The 23490-nt window shown below is 36.7% G+C and overlaps 1 protein-coding gene, 1 long non-coding RNA gene and 1 pseudogene across 4 annotated transcripts; all 3 read right to left on the bottom strand.

The window, feature by feature from the left end:
- Positions 1-12016: 12016 nt before the first annotated feature.
- On the bottom strand, positions 12017-13783 carry LOC140824008 (ubiquitin-like modifier-activating enzyme atg7; annotated as a pseudogene).
- A 1628-nt stretch (positions 13784-15411) lies between these two features.
- LOC140821740 (uncharacterized) lies at positions 15412-18926 on the bottom strand. Its single transcript, XR_012115839.1, has 2 exons — positions 17886-18926; positions 15412-16049 (listed from the first exon to the last, which is right to left on the bottom strand). It is a non-coding gene; the product is annotated as an uncharacterized lncRNA (long non-coding RNA).
- Positions 18927-19606: 680 nt separating this feature from the next.
- On the bottom strand, positions 19607-22865 carry LOC140821726 (trihelix transcription factor ENAP1-like). 3 transcript variants are annotated; one of them, XM_073182295.1, is made up of 2 exons: positions 21611-22865; positions 19607-19902 (listed from the first exon to the last, which is right to left on the bottom strand). In XM_073182295.1, exon 1 carries the CDS (start codon positions 22555-22557, stop codon positions 21631-21633), a length of 927 nt encoding a protein of 308 aa, XP_073038396.1. In that variant the 5' UTR covers positions 22558-22865; the 3' UTR covers positions 19607-19902; positions 21611-21630. The 3 variants fall into 3 exon arrangements, with proteins under 3 accessions (XP_073038396.1, XP_073038388.1, XP_073038406.1); XM_073182287.1 differs by having other exon boundaries at positions 21638-22865; XM_073182305.1 differs by having other exon boundaries at positions 21657-22863.
- Positions 22866-23490: the final 625 nt, after the last annotated feature.

Here is a 23490-nt window from a genome sequence, read left to right as displayed (position 1 = left end):
TTTCTGTAGGCCCGAAATGAAAAAAATTTAATCGCTTTCGCTGTTTACATTAATAAATCCTGGTTGTTTGGTCATTAAATATTAATCAGGAGCACGGGCCCCCACAGTTGGTATCAGAGCGTAACTGGGATATGCTCGAATTAGGGTCTAGGGCACTTGAGTCTAGACACAAATAACATGATTGTGCATGTGTTTGACTATTTGCTCTTATTTGAATTATTTAGTGTGATTTGCTTGAATTTACCTGCGTTAGAACGACTAGCTGATTAGGCATGGTATGTAGTCTCGAAATTGCCTATAACTTTATTTTACCTGTTATCTGCCTGTGGATTTAATCCTCGTGTCTTGCAGAATGGCACCCGGAGGAAGAGGTAGAAAAGGAAAAGAAATAGCACAAGAATCTTAGGCGCAAAATGTTCGAGGACTTGCAGATATCATTAGAGGTAGACGTGGTCGACCTCGAGGACAAGTCGCTCAAAATGTTGAAGAAGAAGTTAACCAAGAACCTCCTCGACCTGAAAGACCTGGAGCTAGACATGTAGCGATTGAGCAAGAAGTGGAACAACTGACACAGAAAGTTGGAGGAATGCAGTTAATAATTTCTCAGTTCCAAGAACTACGTCCTTCAAAATTCTTTGGCAACGAGAGCGGAGAAAAAACAGCAAGCTGGTTGAAAAGTATAAATCATCTATTTAATTTGTTGGAGTATTCCCAAGATATCAGATTGAAGCTTGCCATATACCAACTGAAAGACCGAGCACAACTCTGGTGGGAAGCCACAGAAGAAGCAATGAAGGACTCTGGTAATATTATTACTTGGGATGCTTTTCGTGCTCACTTTACCCAGGAATACGCACCACCATCATATTATGCTGCTAAAGAAGAAGAGTTCAATCAGTTGGTACAGGGCAACAAATCAGTGGTGGAATATGCTTCACAGTTTTCTGCTCTTTTGCCCTATGTTCCACATGTTGCCAGGAATGATCAGGCTAAACTATCACGTTTTCTGCATGGGTTGCAGCGGACTGTTCATACGTTGGTAATGACTGGATCGCCTAATACGTATATTCAAGCAGTGGAAAAGGCGAAGAAAATTGAAGCAAGTTTGCTCAGAGGAGATCCCCAGCCAGGTCCATCATCTGTTTCTCAGGGATCTGGGAGTAGTATGTCAATGCCAGTGGATTTACCTCCATATCAGCCTGAACAGTCATACCAACAACCCAAACAGCAAAGGTACAAGGCAAAAGGAAAGCAATTCAAGAAGAAGTCTCAATCCAGCTCCTCCAGTTCAGGCAGTGCACGAGGGGGAGGTTCTGTTGGGTCGTCTAGCACTGTGCATTGTGACCGATGTGGTGGTCGACATTTTAGTTCCCAGTGTGTAGGAGTTCAGGGGTCTTGTTACGTTTGTGGTCAAGTTGGACATTTCGCCAGAGTATGTCCTAATGCACAAAGACAACAATTTCAGCCACAACAGTCTGGACAAGTTCCCCGAGGACCAGCTTTCCAGCCATATGCTCCTGCACAGTCATTTCAGCAATCTGGTTATCCACCGCCTAGAGGTCCTCCTCAGCAACAATTTACAGTGCCACAGCAGGCTAGAGTCCATGCATTGACTCAGGATCAGGCTCAGGATGCACCAGGAGGAGTGATTGCAGGTATTTGCTATGTTTTTTACTATCCTTCACGCATATTGATAGACACAGGAGCATCTCATTCATTTTTATCTGCCGCATTTGTTGATGAGCATGAGATTGCTACTATTCCTTTGTTGGATACTGTGTCAGTTGCTACTCCTGCCGGTGTATACTTGATGTCCCATGAGATAGTTTTGAACTGTGTGATTAGATTTGAGGATAATATTATGATATCTAATCTAATCAAATTAGCTATGTCTAATTTCGACTGTATCCTCGGTATGGATATATTGACGAATTATCGAGCTACTGTGGATTGTTTCCATGGAGTTGTCAGATTTAGACCGTATTATGGCAGCAAATGGAATTTTTATGGTTATGATTCACAGTCTCGAATTCCATTAGTATCTGCAATGGAAATGTTCAGGTTGTTGTCAATCGGCAATGAAGGATTTTTTATCTATGCTCTTGATGCAACACGGGAAGAACGATTGAAAGTTTCAGACATTCCCGTTGTCAAGGATTTTCCAGATGTATTTCCTGATGAGATTCCAGGTTTTCCGCCTCAAAGGGAAATAGATCTTAGCATTGAATTAATGCCAGGGACAAATCCTATTTCTAGAGCACCATATCGTTTAGCTCCGACAGAGTTGAAAGAACTCAAGGAACAGCTACAGGATTTACTGGAGAAAGGCTATATCAGACCCAGTATGTCACCTTGGGGAGCTCCAGTATTGTTTGTAAAGAAGAAAGACAGAACGATGAGAATGTGTGTCGATTATCGGCAGTTGAACCGGGCTACTGTGAAGAATAAGTATCCTCTGCCGCGTATTGACGACTTGTTTGATCAGTTGCAGGGTACATCTGTATATTCCAAGATTGATCTTCGTTCCGTATACCATCAACTTAGAGTCCGAGAGGAAGATGTTCCAAAGACAGCATTTCGGACAAGATATGGGCATTATGAATTCTTAGTTGTGCCTTTCGGTTTGACTAATGCACCCGCAGTGTTTATGGATTTAATGAACCGTGTATTCCGAGAATTCATCGATAGATTCGTTATTGTCTTTATTGATGACATCTTGATTTATTCCAAGTCACAGAAAGAGCACAAGGAACATTTGAAATTAGTTCTTCAAACGCTCAGAGAAGCGCAATTGTATGCCAAATTTTCTAAGTGTGAGTTCTGGTTGGACAGAGTTTTATTTTTAGGCCATGTTATATCTGCACAAGGAGTATCTGTTGATCCTAATAAAGTTGAAGCTGTTATCAATTGGCTTAAACCAACCAATGTGTCTGAGATTCGAAGTTTTTTGGGATTAGCTGGGTACTATATGCGTTTCATCGAAGGATTTTCTAGAATAGCTAGACCTATGACCCAGTTGACACAGAAAGATCGACGTTTCGTATGGACTGCAGAATGTGAGTCTAGTTTTCGGACTTTAAAAGAAAAGTTGACCACATCTCCAGTGCTAGCTTTGCCTTCAGGCTCAGGTGGATTTGTTGTCTGTACAGATGCTTCTTTAAATGGACTGGGTTGTGTTTTGATGCAAAATGGACGAGTGATTGCGTATGCATCTCGTCAATTGAAGTCACATGAGACTCGATATCCAGTTCATGATTTGGAGTTAGCTGCCATTGTGTTTGCATTGAAGATATGGCGTCATTATCTGTACGGAGAACAGTTTGTGATTTATTCTGATCACAAGAGTCTGAAGTATCTTTTCACACAGTCTGACTTGAATATGAGACAGCGTCGATGGTTGGAATTACTTAAAGACTTTGATTGTGAGATTCAGTACCAGCCAGGGCGAATGAATCAAGTTGCAGATGCTCTGAGCAGAAAAGTCCAGCCTAAAATGTTGGCATCTTTGACTATTTCGAAGGTTCATGAGCATTTGGGAACTTCAGGATGGACTTATCAGTCTAAGGGCGACTACTTTATAGTTTCATCTATACAAGTTGAACCACAGATTGTTTCTAAAATCAAAGCAGCACAGAGAACTGATCCGCATGTTCATAGATTGAAAGAATTGACTCAGACAGGTCAATCAGAAAAGTTCAGTGTTGCTTCAGATGGATGTCTGCGTTATAATGGTAGACTTGTGGTTCCGAATTTGATAGATTTGAAAGAATCTATACTTCGTGAAGCTCATTGTAGTCGACACAGTGTTCATCCTGGAATGAGAAAGATGTATCATATCTTAAAATCTCATTACTGGTGGGAAGGTATGAAGAGAGAGATTTCTGATTTTGTGGCTAGATGTTTGACGTGCCAACAGGTTAAAGCTGAGAGAATGAGACCTGGTGGTATGTTACATAGTCTCGAAGTACCACAGTGGAATTGGGAGCACATTGCTATGGATTTTGTGACACACCTACCTCGTTCTAATCGTGGTTGTGATGCAATTTGGGTGATTGTTGATAGATTGTCTAAATCAGCCCATTTTATTCCTTATGATCGTACTTGTACTTATAAGAAAATGGCAAAAATGTACATTGATCATGTGGTGAGATTGCATGGTGTGCCTGTAACCATAGTATCAGATCGTGATCCCAGGTTTGCTTCGAAGTTTTGGGGTAGTTTGCAATCAGCATTGGGTTCAAAGCTGGCGATGAGTACTGCATATCACCCACAGACAGATGGTCAGTCTGAAAGGACCATTCAGACACTCGAGGATATGTTGCGAGCAGTCGTGATGGATTTCAGGGGTGGTTGGCAGGAATCATTGTCACTTGTTGAATTCTCTTACAATAACAGCTTCCAAGCAACCATCGGAATGGCACCATTTGAAGCCTTGTACGGTAAAAAATGTAGATCTCCGATATGCTGGGAAGATGTAGGAGAAAGGCAGATGTCAATGCCAGAATTTATTCAAGAAATGAAAGAGAAGGTTGAAATGATTAGGAAAAGAATGAAAGCAGCACAGGATCGTCAAGCCAGCTATGCTAATAAAAGGCGTAGGCCTTCAGAATTTCAGGTTGGCGATCAGGTTTTCTTGAAAGTATCACCGTTTCGTGGTACTATGAGATTTGGGCGCAAAGGGAAACTAGCTCCGCGTTATATTGGTCCATATGCGATTGTTGAGAGGATTGGCACGTTGGCTTATCGTTTAGACTTGCCGCAGAGTTTGTCTGCGATACATGATGTGTTTCATGTATCTATGTTACGAAAGTACGAGCCGGATCCTTCTCATGTCTTGAGGACTGATGAAGTGGAGTTGGATAGTTCCCTTAGCTATGTTGAGCATCCAGTGCAAATTCTTGATCGCAAAGTGAAGCAACTGAGGAATAAGACGATCCCATTGGTTATGGTGCAGTGGAGTAGACATGGGAGAGAAGAAGCTACATGGGAATTAGAGGCTAAGATGCGTCAGGAATGGCCTCACTTGTTTGAAAATGTAATAAATTATTCCATGTATTCTGATTTCCCTATGTACTATCAGTGGTAAATGTTTGTAAACCACTTTTGTATAAATGTTATGTATGCTAGATTTCGAGGACGAAATCTTTTATTAGTAAGGGAGAATGTGAGAGCCCAATATATTTGGCCCAAACACATTCCTAAGCCCGGCCCAATTTGAGTAAGTTTTAATTAAAAAAAAAGAAATGAAATGATAATTATCACTTTCTCTCTCCCGTAAGCTGCATCGGCCGAGCTTCGTTTTCTTTTTCTTCCCTTTCGAAATTTCATTCCTTGATTGTGGTCGCTCCGCTTATCAAAAAATTAAAGTAAGCATAGTTTTGGAATCTTCTCGACGAGAGCTATCCAGTGATACCCATTTTGCAAGGTTTTATCGCGACTCTCGTAGACCCGTCGGAAACCCGCCGCCTGTTTTTCGCCGGAAAAGTTGAAAGAAATCTCGGGTTATCCTAGGTGAAGCTTGAATCTGAAGTTTTGAGTAATATTCGAAATTTCAGAGGTATAATTATGATTTTAGGATTTCGAATTTTGGGGATTTTAATTCAGTTGAGTTCCAATAATTAATATATATTGGATTATTGATTGTAGGTGCTATATCGGAGCCGATTGGAGGTATTAAGCTAATTTTCGAAATTTAATTAGATAATATTTCGAATTTAGCCTATTAATTTGGGAATTTGTGATTTTTGAAATGTTAAATCGTTATTGGGATGTGTTTATAGCATTAGAAATAGAAAATGAAAATTTTGGAAATTCCTATAAAATATCGAAAATTTCAGATTCGGTACGATTGAATTTTCGAAATTTCAAGTTGTCCGGTATTGAGAGATTTAAGTTAAATAAATCGGTATATTTAATTTTGCGATGAGTTTTAGAAATTTTAAAGCCTAAATTATGAATTTTCGGAATTTTAGGCTAAATTAGTGAATATTGGAATAATAAATTGAAGTTGATATGAAATGTATTATTTGCCACAGGATTGGATTATTCGAGAAATCCTTAAAAAATTTCAATGGTAAATTAAGGGTTCAGTTGAGGTACGCATGAACCGTTTTATTATGACGTCTATAGTGATGTGAAATGACGTTAAGTATTATGTATGAGTTGTGGTGTGCTTTATGTGCTTTTGTGATTAACGTGATTGCATTCACGCATTTATTGAGTTGATCTCATTAGTGCATAGCATTTCGAGCCTTGACTCCGTTGATTGCTATTGTTACTGATCTATCGAGTTGTAGCGTCATCGATGGAGTGGGTGGGTAGGATTAGCACTCCTGATGACTTGCATGAGGACTGAGCGGGTCGCACCCGTACCCTCGATGCTACGTGCATGGATGAGCGGCGGCATGATATTGCGTTGCTGCAATCCTGGCACGGGTGGCCACTGTTACTGTTGCTGATGCGTTTCATTTGGACTCCGCTTTGGTATCCATTATTTTGTTGTTACCGACATGCATTGCATTGCATTTCATTGCATTTTACTTGATTTTATTTCATGTCAGTTATATTTGTCGTAATATTACTGGTTCGTCGTACTGGGGCCCGACCCCTCGTTTCTTTTTATGCTGTGGTTGTTTTTGATGCCATAGCAGGTTATTCAGGAGGATTTGACGCGTCTGGTGGAGCGTCAGGTAGTGGTGCCCAGTCGTCGAGTCGTGGTTGAGAGTTCCCAGATATATATATACTATATTATGGAGTCATACATTTACCGGGGAGATGCCCCGTGTAGCTGTACTGTTATTTTTACGATGTTTTGAATTGATAGTTGTGTGATCGAGCCTTGCCGGCTCTGCGTGTGTTTAGTCCTGGCCAGTGCGGCTATAGGTTTGTGAATTGATGTTGTGACTTTATTTCGAGTATATAAATATTGGTTGTGATGTTTTGGATTTTTCTGGGATGTCCTATTTACGAATAGGTCATGCCGAAATTTCTGTAGGCCCGAAATGAAAAAAATTTAATCGCTTTCGCTGTTTACATTAATAAATCCTGGTTGATTGGTCATTAAATATTAATCAGGAGCACGGGCCCCCACAGTTTTAATAAAAACCGTTGTCGTATGGGTGTTGTTGATTTGTATTTTTCTTGTAGTGATATGTGTGTGATTTTGGTAGATGTATTTTGGATTGGTAGATGCATTTTTGACTGATAGATAAGTTTGGACTAACAAATACGTTCTTTTGCTAGTATATGAGTTTGGTAGACGCGTGTGATTTTGGTAGATTCATTTTTGACTGGTAGATGAGTTTGGTAAATGCATTTATACTGGTAGATGCGCTTTAGATTGGTAAGTTACCTTCCTACTATAAATAAATTTCTTGTTGGTTGATTAAATCATAAACATTACAATCTACAACCAAATAATCTCATTGTTCAAAGAAATTCATCCATTTTCCGAACAACTAATTACCCTATTGAAGAAGATAAACTCATGTATCATGTTTATTTTGATGTTTCGTAAAATCCTATTATGGGTATAAACCAATCCAAAGATCGATTTTGGAGTCGTATTGAAGAAGCTTTCAATGTCGGCAAATCGAATAACATGCAAGTACGCAATATCAGATCATTGCAATGTCGCATGCAAGTTATCCTCCCCACTATTAAAAAATTATGTGGATGTGTTGGTATAATTGTAAAGCTTCAGAGCAGTGTTGAGAATGCAGGTGGAATTCCATCTCAGCGACCTCTTGGAGTGAAAAAATCCAAATTAAAGAAAAAAAAGAGAAGAGAATGTTTCGAAATTAATTCTACGACGAAGGAAGGACATCGCGAGCTTATCAATGTACGTATTACAAAAGGGATCTACCGATATGAAACAAAATTATGATACTAAGATGTTAGCATTGCAAAATGATAAAAAAAAAACTGAAATACGTCAAGAACAAATAGTATTGGCTACCATTCAGGAGGAGAATAAAGTTTTGTACATGGATCTAAGCACAATTCACGATTTATAAATGCGTCAAATTGTTCGAAATGAACCAACAAGAATTATGCACAAAAAAAAGATGAAGAACGTTGTCAACATAAGAGCAGCACATTTGGATAATATTTTGGTGATTTTGGATGATCTGAATCCTATTTTCCAAATTATTGATGATTTAATTTGTTTATCTTTTATTGTATTTGCATTTAAAGTATCTGAATTCAAATATGTATTTTATTTTAATTGCATGTTTGAATGTTTAAATATTATTCAATAAATTTGTGTGTTTGATGTTTAATTATAAATTATGTTGTTTGCATTAATTATTTACACTAACTGATTATTTTTTGATTAATATATTAATTCAACGTTTTAAAATTATCATTAAACTATCTTATATATTATTGGGATGCAACCAAAGTCCCACATTGGAAGATCTAGAGAAAGATCGTGGGTTAATAAAGATGGAATGATATCTCCATTGGTATGAGGCTTTTTGGGTGGTTCCAAAAGCAAAACCATGAGGATTAAAACTCAAAGTGGACAATATCATACCAGTGTGGAGAAATCCGGATTCCATTGGTCCTAATATATATATATATTAAGAAATTATATTATATTATTAAATATATTATTTACTAAATTAATCAATCTATTTTATTATTTAAAAACATTAAACAAACAAATAATAAAAATAAATATAAGTGCCCTGATTCAAAATTTGACGCAAATGAAACCCCTGCGTAGTTTTGAAGATAGAAATAGCATTCCCGGTTGGAAGAATCCCCAAGCATCAAATTAGCGTCAACATCAAAAATACTCCTACTTTGTTACCTATCCTCTATCTTTCTACCAGTCTCGCCTCCTTGGAAGAATACATAGATTCCTTGTATCTCGAATCGCTCCAGTACGTGGAAAGGGGGGGCAACTTATTAGTCTTCTAAATAAGAATTACCGCTCGGTGTTTTTTTTTCATATTCTTCACGAGCTGTTAGATGAAAATAAGTAAGTTATGAGTTCAGAAGATGTAGTTCGACTAAAGTCAAATATCACAGAGGTACGCTCTCTCAAATATAGTTAATCTTCATTCCTTTCGCTTCCTCCCGTAGCAGTTAGAGATCTGGTTCAAATCCAGCTCGGCCAAATATATGCTTTGCACATAGGCTTTTTTTCTACTTAATATGCTCAGTGTAATAAAATTCATTCTCATACCAAATTCATCTCATTCTCATATCAATATATACAATTGTTAAATTTAGTTTATTTGCTACTCATTGAAGTACTATTGAACAGTAATTATGCTTTGATAAACAATAATATGATACTCTAAAATCTAAATTAAGTACTTATCAATAATATATTTTATGCAATAATTGAGTTTTCTTAATTAATGACTATTTGACTCCAAATAATGTTATTGATATCTCAATTACATCTTTATAATATCGAATTTCAAAACTAAACATTCATCTTCACTACTTATCATTACAAGGTTGAACAATGTTGTTCTCATAAATGTCCAAATTATCGTGGTCATCATAAATGAGATGGATTTACCAAAATTATTAATTAATCACATCCAATGAATCTTAATTTTGATATTTGAGAGGAGAAGTATCTCGAACACAAAAAGAATTCAAAGAGAAAAACCAAAAAACAGAAGACCAAGAGTCAAAAAAATATTAGACAATTTTTCAACAAATTAAAAATATCAAAAGTACAAAAATAAATAAACAATTCAAAATTGTATTTCTACTTTTATGTAGAATATTAGATAGATATGCTTCCAATTAGTACAATCTAAAAGAAACAAAGTGTTAAATTACAAGACCCCTCCATCAGGTAACATAATCCGAAAAATAAGCCAATATTATAATATATAATATCGTAAAGATGGAAAAAAACAATCATAATGATGATATGACCGAGAATTCCACAAATTTTAGACAAAAATTTGTGTGAGACGGTCTCATGAGTCATATTTTGTGAGACGGATTTCTTATTCGGGTCATTCGTGAAAAATATTACTTTTTATTGTGAATATCGTAGGATTGACCGGTCTCATAGATAAAGATTCGTGAGACTATCTCACCACTCCAAATTTAATTATTCAAGACTTTGTGATTATCAAGCAGTCAAGTTCCCCCAAGAAGTTTGCTACAATCAACCAAAAATAAGTTGCAAAATGGACGTCTTAAATGCTATTTCTGAGCATTATAATTAAATGCTCCCATTTCTGAATTTAGCTCACACCAATCAACAAACTTGCTCCCCATATTTTTCAAGCAACTAGCATCTAATATTTTTATTAAGGCTTGGAGTACCTTTCGTAGAAGAAACGACTTTCACAAGAATTTTCAACGAGTTTTCTCCAAATATTTTCCAGTAAGTGAGCTTATGCTTTAAAATATATGCATGTATTTGAAAATACAATCAACGTGATATATTCATTTAATTTGATATATGATTTATTTGCTTCGTTTCGCTTCAACATAATCGTTATAATTACAAACATGTTTAAATTATTTGAAGGCGCTGTTATAATTTGCATATGAAATGGTAAAAAAATTTCCGACTTTTGATATTTGATTTGTTATAGCTCTGATGCATTGAGATATATATTATAACAGATAATATTGTCTTATTCCTTATAGGATTAAAAATTAGAGACCGATAAATAATCCTTGGAAAATAATGTTCATATTTGATTTTGACAAGTTATTTTTTGAATTGTATAAATATTTTTATTTTGTTTTTTATTATGATAGATTGGCCCTCATTTACTAATTATTTCCCAAAATACTCATCATTTACTCTCCCTCCCCAAATATTTGATTCGCAATGAGCTTATCAAATTCGAGCCGAACTCGAACATATTCGAACTTCTTTCGTGTCGAATTCGAGCCCAAATTATTTTATTCGATAGTTCGCGAATCGCTCGTGATCCTCAATATTTTAATAATATAATATAATTATATATTATATAAATGAATATCGAATTTTTCAAGTATTTATTTTTTAGCAATAGTTCAAGATCATGTTTGGATATTTCGAGCCGAATTCGAGCTTTAATTCGAATAGAATTCAAATTAAAAGTTTTAAAATTTCCGAACTTCAAATCGAGCTCCAAATCGAATAGAACTAATTTGAGCCGAATTTGAGTGTTCAAGCTTTCTCCATATTCGACTCGATTCATTTACACCTCTTGCAGGATACTTTTCAATGAGCCCGAGATAGCAAAGCTAGCTCTTAGTATCATTGGCATTGGGCAGGGTAGAATGAGTTAAGTTAATGGACGTGGCATATTAATAAATTAATCTACGACAACTTCAAAAAAGGAGATGAAACATCATTTTGTGAATAAAAATATAAATCATTATATATGACATACGACGTTGATTCAAACGTGGCATATAATTTAACAAGACACTTGAAATGCGTCGTTAACTTTTATTGCAGGATAAGAATTATTCACAAAGACATCTACAGTTCGGCCAGCAAAAGATTGCCAAGATTAAACCTTCTTGAACTTAATATACATTGCATTACCGAAACAAAAACAAAAACATAAGGTGCTATGCCAAATCAAAAGATGTATAAGTTAGATTTCAACACAATCGTCGTCGTCGTTTTCGTTGTCAATCTCATCGTCCCAGTCAACTTCAAATGAGGCAGCAGATTTCTTCAGCTCGGTCCATCCAGTTAATTAGATCCTCCAGGTATGAAGGATGGTTGATGGCTTCAAGAATGAAATCTAAACCCCCTCTTTTGATATTCTGATACCACCTGAAAGACATCCATATGATATTCTTGATTCAAAATCGAAATGGCTGCAGCTCTGCAACTACCATGCAGTTGCATGACCATTTAATCTGCAAGGCTATGCTCGTAACAATGGAATTGAAACTCTAAATATCCCAACGTACAATCAGAACAAGGATCATAAAAATGGTTCGTCATCAGTGCCTAGGCAGAGGCAGCATTCTGCCCCCTTTCTTGGAAATCCCCACAAAGAAGAAGAGGGTGAAAGACTCAAAGTGGACAAACATCATAAAGGTGACAGAGTAGGAACATAACTTGACCCACTAATGTCATCTGAGAGAACTGTGAGAGGGAGCCTCGAATTTGATGGTACAAACTACCAAGAGGTTGATTAGTGCTTCCAGTGTCAGTTGAGTTTGAAAATTCAGCTTCGGCAAGCATCCTGCAAAAGTGAGAGTCATACAGTGTGAAAGAAAGAAAAGCAGCCCAAGAATGAAGTGAACAAATTCAGCTACTCAACTTTAATTATTTCCATTTACATTTAATAGAAAAACAGCAATGTGTATCGAAACCTACCCATGAGGATGATGCATAATTCCAACAAGAAGTTCAACTGCATGTGATGATGCAATAGGAGCAAGGCCTGGATGTGTGACAGTCCATTGTTAATCTAAGGTACGATTGGAGGTTGACTGCAAGAAAGCTACATAAATCAATATTGTAATTACAGCAACTGCAAAAATAAATAATTGGTCAGTGCTTTCAATATATTACATCAACTCGAGCAACCACATCATTGCAAAAGCAACAACCCAATCTTGGCCCCCTACTGTTGTCAGTAAGGGACACTTTTCCGATTTCAACAGATGAATCACTCAATACTTTAGCTGTTATGCGATGAGAAGAGCTCACAAAACCAACTCCATGGCGCATAACTAGAAAGCTATCAAACCCAAGGGCAGCATTAATGGCGATCTACAGACAATACAAAAGTTTGAAATTTGATATAGAGTGAATTGCAAGTCACTGCTACAAAAGATAACCAGGGAAACAGAGCAAACAAAGAATTTTTCAACTAAAAGAAAGGAAAAAGACCAGATATCAACCTTGTTAGCATTCACACACAAAAGACTTGGAAGCCATCTACTTTCCCGGTATCAGTTAACAAAAAGATCGCATCATGAGAATCATTTAAATCATGTAACTGTCTTCAGTCTTCAAGCACACTAATCTCTTCTTGACCATGTACAGGATGCCCAGGCATTGGGATGGACATCACAACAGCTTCAGCTTCCTACGACAAAATAACCCATGGATAAAGGAATGTTTTACCTAGTTGATTGAGTGCATTAATTTTTTAACTGCTTCCAAAAATATACTACCGACCTCTGCTGGAAATATACTACTCAGACTTTTAGCTGCTGCCGCGGCCTTAAATTCACCACCATTCAAACAGTCATTCAAGTTATATAGGGACTGCCGCAGTGGGTTAGACATCGCCACCTTGCCACTGTCAACCAACATAATTTTCCTTACACCCCATGCCTGCAAAATGGTCAAAAGACAAAAAAAAAAGCATTACTAATAGCATGTTAAAAACTTTGCCCAAGACTCTCAGATGCTTACCATTAGCATTCGAGGGACCCTGGCATCCAAGTGTACCTGCCCCAAGAAGGAGACACCTTGTTGCAGACAAAACATTGAGATTTAAGGAAGGCAATGCACGCGCCCTCTCATTAGCTTTAAGTTCAAGTCTGCAGCTGCAATGGCTAATCTGACAAAATCAAAGAAAAAGGTGGTGAGAAGCATTTCAAAATGTACGGATTACAATCCCATATTTTGAGTGATAGTTCAAACAACATACCTGTTTAGATCCATCATCTGGGCAAAGCTGATACACCTTGAAGCCTTTTTTCCTCTGTTGTTATTCTCCCATCCAACAACATTTGGCATATGTTGATGATTTCTTCATACTAAGTACATGCATTTCACATGAGCATAGCTAAATACTGTGAGCTAAAATTAGAAAACAAAATATGAAGAGACATGTCACTCTATTTTAGTTGACGTAGGACTGAGCGTTTATCGTTTTATCAAAAGCTATAGATTATGGTAACGGTGCACCTCAAATCTTTTAAACCGCATAGCAGCTCAAGCACCACGGTTCGATCGCTCTACTTACGGCAACTCAAGCACCACGGTTCGATCGCTCTATCAAGTAGAGACAATTATTGCACCCAACAGTAAACACATGAGACTATCAATTCACCCACCAGTGATAACTCTAGATAAGCAAAGCCAAGACTTTCACGGTAGCATAAAACACTAACATTCTGAAGACCGCGTCTTACGTGAATGAATAGCAAAAAGTTTCGGAGAGGCCATCCAAGGTTATTTGGAAGGTTACACAAGGTTACATGGGTATTGAAGAATTAAGGCCATCTCCAACCCATTACACTATCTTAGTATCACACTAACTTTAAAATAGTGTAATTTTTACACTAAATCTAAAACTCATCTCCAACCCATCCACTCTAAACTCTACACCAAAATGAATATTCTCATAATATTCTCTATTATTTTATTCAATACAAATAATTTATTTCACAAAATATTTTTAAACACAATAATTAAAATATCATTAATATCTAAAATAATGTATATATCGAAATTCATTATAAATATACATGAATTAAAATTTTAATTAAATATTTTTTTTGAATTACCGTTAAATTTTTTTAGTATTTAATAGTATTATTTTAAATACTTAAACTTAATACTTAAAAAAACATAAAAAAAAAAAACCAAAAAAAAAAAAAAGGATTTACGCTATTGCTACAGTTTTGCACCAAATTTGGTGCAATACTGTAGCACACCACTAAAATGGAGTAGGAAATGGTGTTGGGTTGGAGAAGAAAAATTCACACTATGATGGAGTATTACACCAACATGGTGCTGGGTTGGAGATGGCCTAAACGTATGGAAGAATGAAGACGTCACTAATTACTAATTGCTATTAGTATTTGGAAATTTGAATTCTTTTAGTTTTCTTTATTAAATAAATATTATATAATATAAAATTTAATTTTAATATTATAAAAATCATAAAATATCTTTTATCTATCAATTCTATATTAATAATGAATGAATAAATAGAAAAATAATAATATTAATTAATTAATTAATAATAATAATAATAATAATAATAATAATAATTTTTGTGATACAAAAAGTAATGTCACTCCTCATGCTTTATCTCTAGTAATTATTTTGATTCGGCTGAAAATTTATTCTAGAAATTAAAATTGAACATTGGCTTAGGTTTTTGGGGTATAAATTATATTTTTCTATCTGAAAAAATATCTACTTGCAAAACTTTAAATAACAATACCATTTTATTTCCTTAGGCATAGGAGGCTCTTGCTTAAGTTCTATGTGAAACCATAGATAAATTAAGAACTGTTGGCAAAAAAAAAAAATACAAACCCGAGAATTCCGTAAATCCTTGAACAAGCAACCAAGAATACAGATTTTATTTATACAAAAACTCATGTGAAAAAATTTACAGGATCAATTTTGTGATACAAATATTCTATATGAGTCATCCGTGAAAAAATATTGTTTTTATGTGAATAAGGTTGACAGACATACTCATTTATTTATTCCTTGTCATTATCACATGAACTAGTATTGTTATTTATTTATAAATGTACAAGTCTAGAAATATGAGAAGTCTGCACAATCTTTCACAGCATTATCAAACCAGTGTGTGGCTACTATGATATGCATTCAACAGCATCGACCATCGACGTAACACCAGAACCTCTCAAGAAGAAGAGCATGAAGAATCCAAGCAAGAAATCCTTTGCCTCTTCTGAGGAAATACCAACTGTTGCTCGTATTCCGCCAAAGCCGAGATCTTATCAAGAATGTTGCTCAAAGTTGAACGAACTGAATTCGTGATGATGAGTTCTTGATTTTCAGCACTGTTGGCGATAACTTCCTTGGTAATATCAAGCAAGAATACTGTCTTTACACGAACTCCCAAAGTTGAAATCTCACATTTTGTTAAATGAACAGGAAGATTCTTTATAGCCCGTCTTAAATCAGACAGGAGATCAGGCCTGTACTCACAGCAAAGAGAAGTCCTCAGCAAGAATGAACCATCACTTCCCTCAATTTTTTCAATGTTTACTTCATCCGTTTCCATTGGTAGGTGTAAGCCTTCGCTGGCTTATGTTGCACTTTTCTTCAACTGTTTCACTTGGCTGATGACTTCAGCCAGTAGAGCGGCTTTATCCATCTGCCAAAGTACTTGGAGATTAGAGCTTGGAGTTTTCGGGGGGAGAAAAAGATTTATGACTGCTGCTGACCAAAATCAACAGCATGTAGTTAAATGTGCAATTTAAAAACGACGTGTTTTTTTTATAGCTATGCTACATAGGCAGCCACAGTGGACAGCAGAAGAACTGTAACTCATCAATAAATATACAGAGAAAAATCGTTGACAAGTCATTGATGAGGAAATTACAGGAACAAATTCTAATTTGGATAGTTGCAGTAATAAAAATTTGGATTTCCACTTCTGAAACTGAAGATTTCACTCAAGTCAAGTAGTTGGATCTAAAATTATGGGGAAGTAGACTTTAGAGACATCATTTAGACTATTCATGTTTCTTTACATTATCATTTTCAACTGAAGTATTTCTTTTAACTTGGTATACAACTTCCAAAAACAATGAATATTTTATGTTCTGCAAGACCACAAGTTCAAGAAATCGTTTCAAAGTTTAGCAGAAACATAAAAAGTAAACAACGCCAATTTCTTTTACATCCAAACTTAATGCCTAAGCTGGTGTCAGTGCAACAATAAAGTCAAATTAGACATAACTCAGAGATGGACAAATAACCAACTCGAATTCATGATGACCAGATCATAAAATTAAACAACCAGCTTGCCCTTTCATTTGAATTTCATATTATCACTTGCTCTATTTCTTAAAGTCAAATTTTACAACCATGACAAGGTGTGATAGCAATGGAACCTGCAAAATAATTCACGGTACTCTTATAAAAACATAGATTCTAGCTGATAGTACAGACAAATCTCACAATTATAACCATCTGAGTATGACCAATGGGATAAAATAATCAACTTTAATACCACATCAGCTTTGCTGGTAGCCTACCTTCCAATCACCATCTTTTGCAGTCACATCCAAACTGAGTTTGCAAGAGGCTAACTGGTTTGACTTTCGACAGTGATATAATACTAAAATCATATGCATAAGACAATAATTTGATACTAAACAATTGGTTGGTTCAGCTACCACCACTTCCTCAAATTTAATAATAATAGCAGAGCATGTTTTCATTTTGTTCATGAATAGGCTTTTACTTTGTTAATATTATATAAAAAAATATCCATCTTACAAAAATCTCAATTAGTGCCAGTTTCAAAACGCTGGGAAGAGAGCAAGCATGCACCTGAAGGCTAAATTTACATTTGAGACAAACCATATCATGGGAACAACAAATTGAATCCTCGGTTTTCAAATGACAAAGTGAACATATTTCAAGTAGATTAATTCATAAATCACATAAACAACCCCAAAAAAGTACAGATGAAGCACAGACAGGGAGAAGAGAGGAACGTTGTTATATATCTTTTAAGTTGATACGCAGAAACAAACTCAATTTAGAAAATGTAGCATAGTTTTTCAAGAACGCAAAAAGTTATTGAGTCAAGCTGTTCAGCAAGAAGAAAGCAATCTTGTCTCATTAATTGCTCTATTTAGTCAACTGTTAAATTACCAACTTCGAAATCAGCCGATCAAAGAAGCAATAAGATAATCCAGCAAGCCAAGTCATTTGCTAATAAATTCAACCATCACATTAAAACAATGTCCAACCATCCTCATTTTTACCAATTTGCTACCAAAGTCATTGAAATATCTACTGGATAGAGTCAAAGAGCTTCAGTATCCACACATTCTCACTGGTTTATGTGACATATAAAACTAGAAATGAACTGAAAAATGGAACATCACAAAGTATCTCAAAAGTACTAGCTAATTGTGAAAAAGAATGGCGGACACATAATTGTACATCAGTGTTACTTGGCAAAATCATTACCAACCTTTTCATTGCAAGGTACCAGACCTCGAAGGGTGGCGAGATGTGCATTGATTTTGTCTCTTCTCCTCCTCTCTGCCTCTCTGTGGTTCTTTAAAGCAGCCATATTTTTTGCCTCAGAAACTCCTTTATTCTTGGCCACTCTCCCTGACGAATTCACCAACTCCCCCTTCTCACCATCCAACACCAATGATCGCACAACTGGCATTGACCCGCTCGCACAATTTCCTCTAAACCAACTTAAAGTTTGGGACAATTGATTGGCTAAAATCTTCACTGACCCACTTTAATTAAAGCTTTAGGCCTACCCACAATAAATAATCACAATCCCAATCTCAGTATAGTCACAAATACTATTTAATGTAACTCAAGGATCGGTATGCAGGTGAAAATATGATGTATAGTTCAAGAAACACAATTATCTTTAAGAAAATGTTAGCTCTTGTTTCAAGAAAAATGACCACAGAGCACAAGCAACAAAAACAAATGCTTTTCTGTGTAAAATCGCCAGCAGAACTATCTGTGCTTCAGGGAAAAAACAATGAATCTCGGTTACCACAGCTGCACAACACTAACGCAGACGAATATTAAAAAAAATCCTGAGCGTATGTGGGCAGTCCGAAACAATGAGAATGCAAAGAATCTACGGGTCAAAGCCAGGAGGGCGAGTGGCCAGGGCAAACCAGAAAGAAAGCATTTTAGAGCGAAACTTCAGAGTGGCAATAGAAGAAATGGGAGCATTGGGCGATGGAATGGACATAATTTTCTTGAAGTGGCGGTGACCAAGGCAGAGAAGAACAATATGGAGTAGGGAAGAAGATATCAACAGAGTCATCAGTCAGAAAACATCCACATCTTTTCCCTATATAACTCCTGCATTTCGACCTGCTCGAATCGATGCTCAGAACCCAGATCAATCTCTCGATTTTCTAGGACGAGAAAACACCTCTGCCAACTCGGAAATTTGTGCGGGTTTGTTCGCGCGAGTGGCTATCTGACATTCTGAGGCAACGGTTTTATAGATAAATTTTAACTTGGTAAGTGGACTATTTAACTATCTTGATTCTCTCCATTAGTCTTAAACAAAATTATCATCATTTTCATAGGAATATTTAAATGGAGTTCGATATTAGGTACATGTATACAATATAAGAGAAACATGTATTGATTTTATCAATTATTGTGAAATGTAATTTTCTTTTATTTTTGCTTTATTTATACGAAAAATAAGCATCGACTAACTCTGTGTCAGCAGCCGTGGTAAACCAGAAGATGCAAGCGAATAATTGGACGTAAAACATATGTATATGGCTTTTTAAGTCCGCAGTCAAATCCCAATACTCAATCCTAGATAGGCGGTGAAACTACCAAGCTGAAATTCGATAGGGGCAGAAAGAATTTCCGAGGGTAAGAGAATTTTTTATGGATCTCAGATCCCAATCTTTGTTCCGGATTTGGAATCTAGATACCAGAAGCAATTATGAAACTGGGCCAGCACGCTTATGATATGACTTATTTAGCAGTTGCTATGTTTCTATGTACACCACGCATTAACATGGTATGTCGGTGCCTGCAACTCAATGGAGAAGTTCGTTTAAATCTCATTATTTATTTATTCTCTCCAAAAACGCATGGTAAAATTAATGAAGAAAACAGACTAGAAAGAGACATCAAACAAACACCCAGCTGGGCATCCAAAACTAAGTAATGAGAGCGAGTAAAATATAAGGCTAAACCGGTGTGTTTCCATTTAAAAAAGGGTTACAAAGTTAAAACATTTGGCATATAACAAACATCTAAGATGAAACCTGATACTAAAACCAAATCACTCACTCAGCACTCAGCGGTTACAAGTGAAAAAGACAAGTGAAGAAGTTATCTCTTCTAGGATAAATTTGGTCGGATACCAAGTCCCTTCCAAGTATCGCACTTTCCTCAGCTATTGAAAGGAACCCATTAATGTTCCTTACTCCTACAAGGGATGTCTGTCAGTTCCCTTCTCCGTGGCTAGCTATAGATATCTGCAGCATGGAAAAGAAACTTTACGAAAAGAAACATGAAGACAGATTGCATAATAGGACAGACTACGAAAATAAAAGAACAATTTCACAGTATGACCTGCCCAAGCATGGGAAACACTCAGGATGTCAAGAATTAATACACCCCAAAAAGCAATGTAACGTATTCTTACAGCACCAACACGAGGCATTATCAACTTTTAAGGAAAACTGGATATCATAAATAACTTTCAAGGCATTATTTAGTCAATGTAGCTGATGGGGAAAAAATTGTCCGGGACGTCAGTATCCATTCTACTGTCATTTGCCAAGAAAATATTAAGCAAGGTACAAGGATCTATCTGCCAGGATCCTTTCTTTGGAGGATGTGTCGAGGACAGGACAAAAAAATACTTCAGTTTTCCGATACAAAAGGACCAAATGTCGAAACAGTTCTTTTATCACAAGTAACGAAAAAACCAAATGTCATATTCACTAAAATCATTTGTCCAATAACTCTCAGAAATCAGCACCAGTAGATCAAATTCTTCCAACAAAGGAGAGGCAGAGAAGTTCCACATCAAAGAGCTGACACAATTCAACAGCTTTATTTAACATTTATGGGAAGGGTGTGGAGGTTATTCATTATTCTTCAAATACATAAGTAAGCTTCCATCAAGAATCCAAGCAAATAATCAGCCTCACGTACTTTTGGGTTTTCCAAATATCATTACGCAAGTACCCAAACCAGTAAATTAGTAAAGACTTTTAGATGGTATTTACACGAGAACTAATGGAACTCCGACAACCTCTGATTGCTTGCTATCTTTATGATAGGATAACAGCTGAGTCAAGTAAACTTTTTATGTACACAATGTTTGCCCTCTCTAAGTTCAAGGTTTATTAAACAATTACTCGATGGCATATAGAGAGAATAGATTTTTCCTAAAATCAAAGTAGAAAACTTGAGCCAAGTAATTTCAACTAGCGATGTACACTTAAATAGCGATGTACAAGTACGAACAAAGATACTGATACACATAAATCTACACAGTTGCAACAATAGGACCAATGCCAGAGATATTGTAATGTAATTATCTTCCAGGAATTGTAAAATGTTATCAACTAAAAAGCAAGAGTAGCGACGGATTCTTGAAACAACACAGTTAAATTATGCCAGCATCGAAATGGAAAGCACAGAGATCTCTTGTTCAATTCTGTGGAGAAGTAAAATTATTAAAACTAAAAGCAAAACATGTCCATCCATCAATAGTTCAACAGTCAATACCCAAAAAAGAAAGGGCACCAACAAAGTTTTCAAAACCACAGTCCATCACCCTCGAAATTTACACTGCACCAATACAGTCTCGAAGCCAGACAACTTGAAACGTGACTTATATTTCAATATTTATAGATACGACCAAAACACAGCACGAAAATAAACACAGTGAAAGTCATGGACCTAAAGGTTACAAAAATAAGGTAATTTTTCAAAATTTCTGAGTATTACTATGATAGCCCACCATCAAGCCATATGTTTTTCCCATGTACCAGACACCTATTCTCTAATTTAAGAACCGCGAGTAGCAAAATACTTATAACTAAGTAAGAAAAACCCAGTTTTAGGAACCAAAAGAGAATACAAAACCCAATAAGAAAATCAAACAAATTAAAAACTAATTCCTTTCAATGTGAATCTCTAAATATACTGCATCAAATGGAGAAATCGTACATCAAGTTGATGGAATAACGTTAATACATGATATTGTGCTGCATACCATCAGCAGATCCAGATCTCTTATCCCGCTTGATCTTCTCTAGCTGAACCTGAGTATCCATAAACAATTGCATCCTCTGAACCTCCAAATCTTTGGCAAACTGCATCCTCTGCTTCTCCAGCTCAACCATCTGCCTCTGCTTCATGCCCTCCACCTTCTCATAAATCTCACCAAACCTCTCAATTGCCTTCGCCAACCTTCCCATCCCATCCTCCCCATCATCTTCCACCTCCGCACCCCTATCCTCGCTCCCCTCCGCTTCAGCCCCTTCCGATTCTCCATCATCTTCATCCGCTGCAGCCGCAGCAGCAGCCATCACAGAATAATTCCTCTTGAAATACAACTCGTCCACAGGTAGCGATGGCATCGGACGTTTCTGAGGCAAAATCACCGGAGTAACCACCGCTGAGGAAGGCGATTTTCGGTACGTCAATGGAACGGCCATCGGCGGTGATGGGAGGGATGAAGGCGGCGTATACTGAGACGCCCCAAACGGCACCACCGCCAAAGGCGTGATTTTATCATTCTGATGCTTATGAGAATTAGATCCAACCAAATACTCGAGACGCGAGAAAAACGGCCATGACGATGTGAACGTACCACTGGATTCAGAGATCTTAGTCTTCTCGATCTTATACTTCTTCTTCAGCGTATCAATCCGATTCTTACACTGAACATCTGTACGACGATTCTTCTTTGTATGACCGTGACTTGCATTAACGGCATCAGCCACCTCTTGCCAATCCTTCTGACGGAGATTCCCACGGTTAAGCTCCAGGTAACGGCGTCCCCAAGCGTCAACGAGAGTCCAAGTAGCCTCCTCGGACCAGCAATCCTCACGGAACGGCAGTTGCCTGGACGTCGGCGTCTGTAAGGTCGACGCTTCCGTTAAATCGCCCATAAATCTAGATCTGAAATCAGAATCAATGGAAGAGAAAAATGAATAAAGGCGGATGGAGTAGAAGTTGGAAAAGGAATCGGCGAGAGAACGGCGGATGGGGAAAGGCGTGGGGTAATAGGGTATGTGTGGGGGGAAAGGATAAGGGTACCGCCGGGGGGAGCGCGTGATATCGACGGTCACGCGATTTCGGAGTCATTGTAGTTTGGCAGTTTGGGTCACCGATATTTGGTCCGATTGCTTGTGTCGTGAATCTCGTCTCGGGGGAGATAACGGCCCGTCCCGAACCGCCCATTATTTTTTTAATTAACGAAGAGAAATAAATATGCTAAAGAATTAGACATCTTTTCATTAATAGTAATAGAATCAACAGTCTTATTAGCTAAAACTTTTCATCTGTTTATTTACATATCAAAATCAATTTTAAATTACTTCGTTCAAATAAATATTGTGAAGATCGTCTTAGATAGTGCAAAGCAGTTATCAAATAATAACCTAAAATCCCTTCCTGAGTACTTGTCTCACAAACCGAAATCTTCTTTGTTACAAATTGTTAGAAAGTGTATCAAGAGCCCAAATGAATCATAGGCCTCATGTGAACCCCAGGACCATATGAAGAACTCAACTTGAAATGGGCTTCTCTATGCAATGCTTCCTCAGAAGTTAGTCTGTAGACAAGAACTTTATAATTTCAGAATTCGAAAATTTTGTTATTGATTCAAAAATATTTAGTGTCTAAAACGCGGATTTACTGGTCAACTGAAGCCAAGGGATAGGAATTTAGGAGTATTTTCTTCATTCCTAACATAATTAGAACAATGAGTCTTGATTTTTGTTACGAAATTGAAATATATATTCATTATCCAAGAGCTAACATTTAATTACATCACATGGAGATAAATACTTTGATTGTAACGATCCGTACGTCCCACAACT

This window comes from Primulina eburnea, chromosome 2 (genome assembly GCF_022965805.1).
Source record: "Primulina eburnea isolate SZY01 chromosome 2, ASM2296580v1, whole genome shotgun sequence".
NCBI lineage: Eukaryota > Viridiplantae > Streptophyta > Magnoliopsida > Lamiales > Gesneriaceae > Primulina > Primulina eburnea.
The sequence above is the reverse complement of the archived record's forward strand: the minus strand, read 5'-3'. Positions and strand labels throughout refer to the sequence as shown.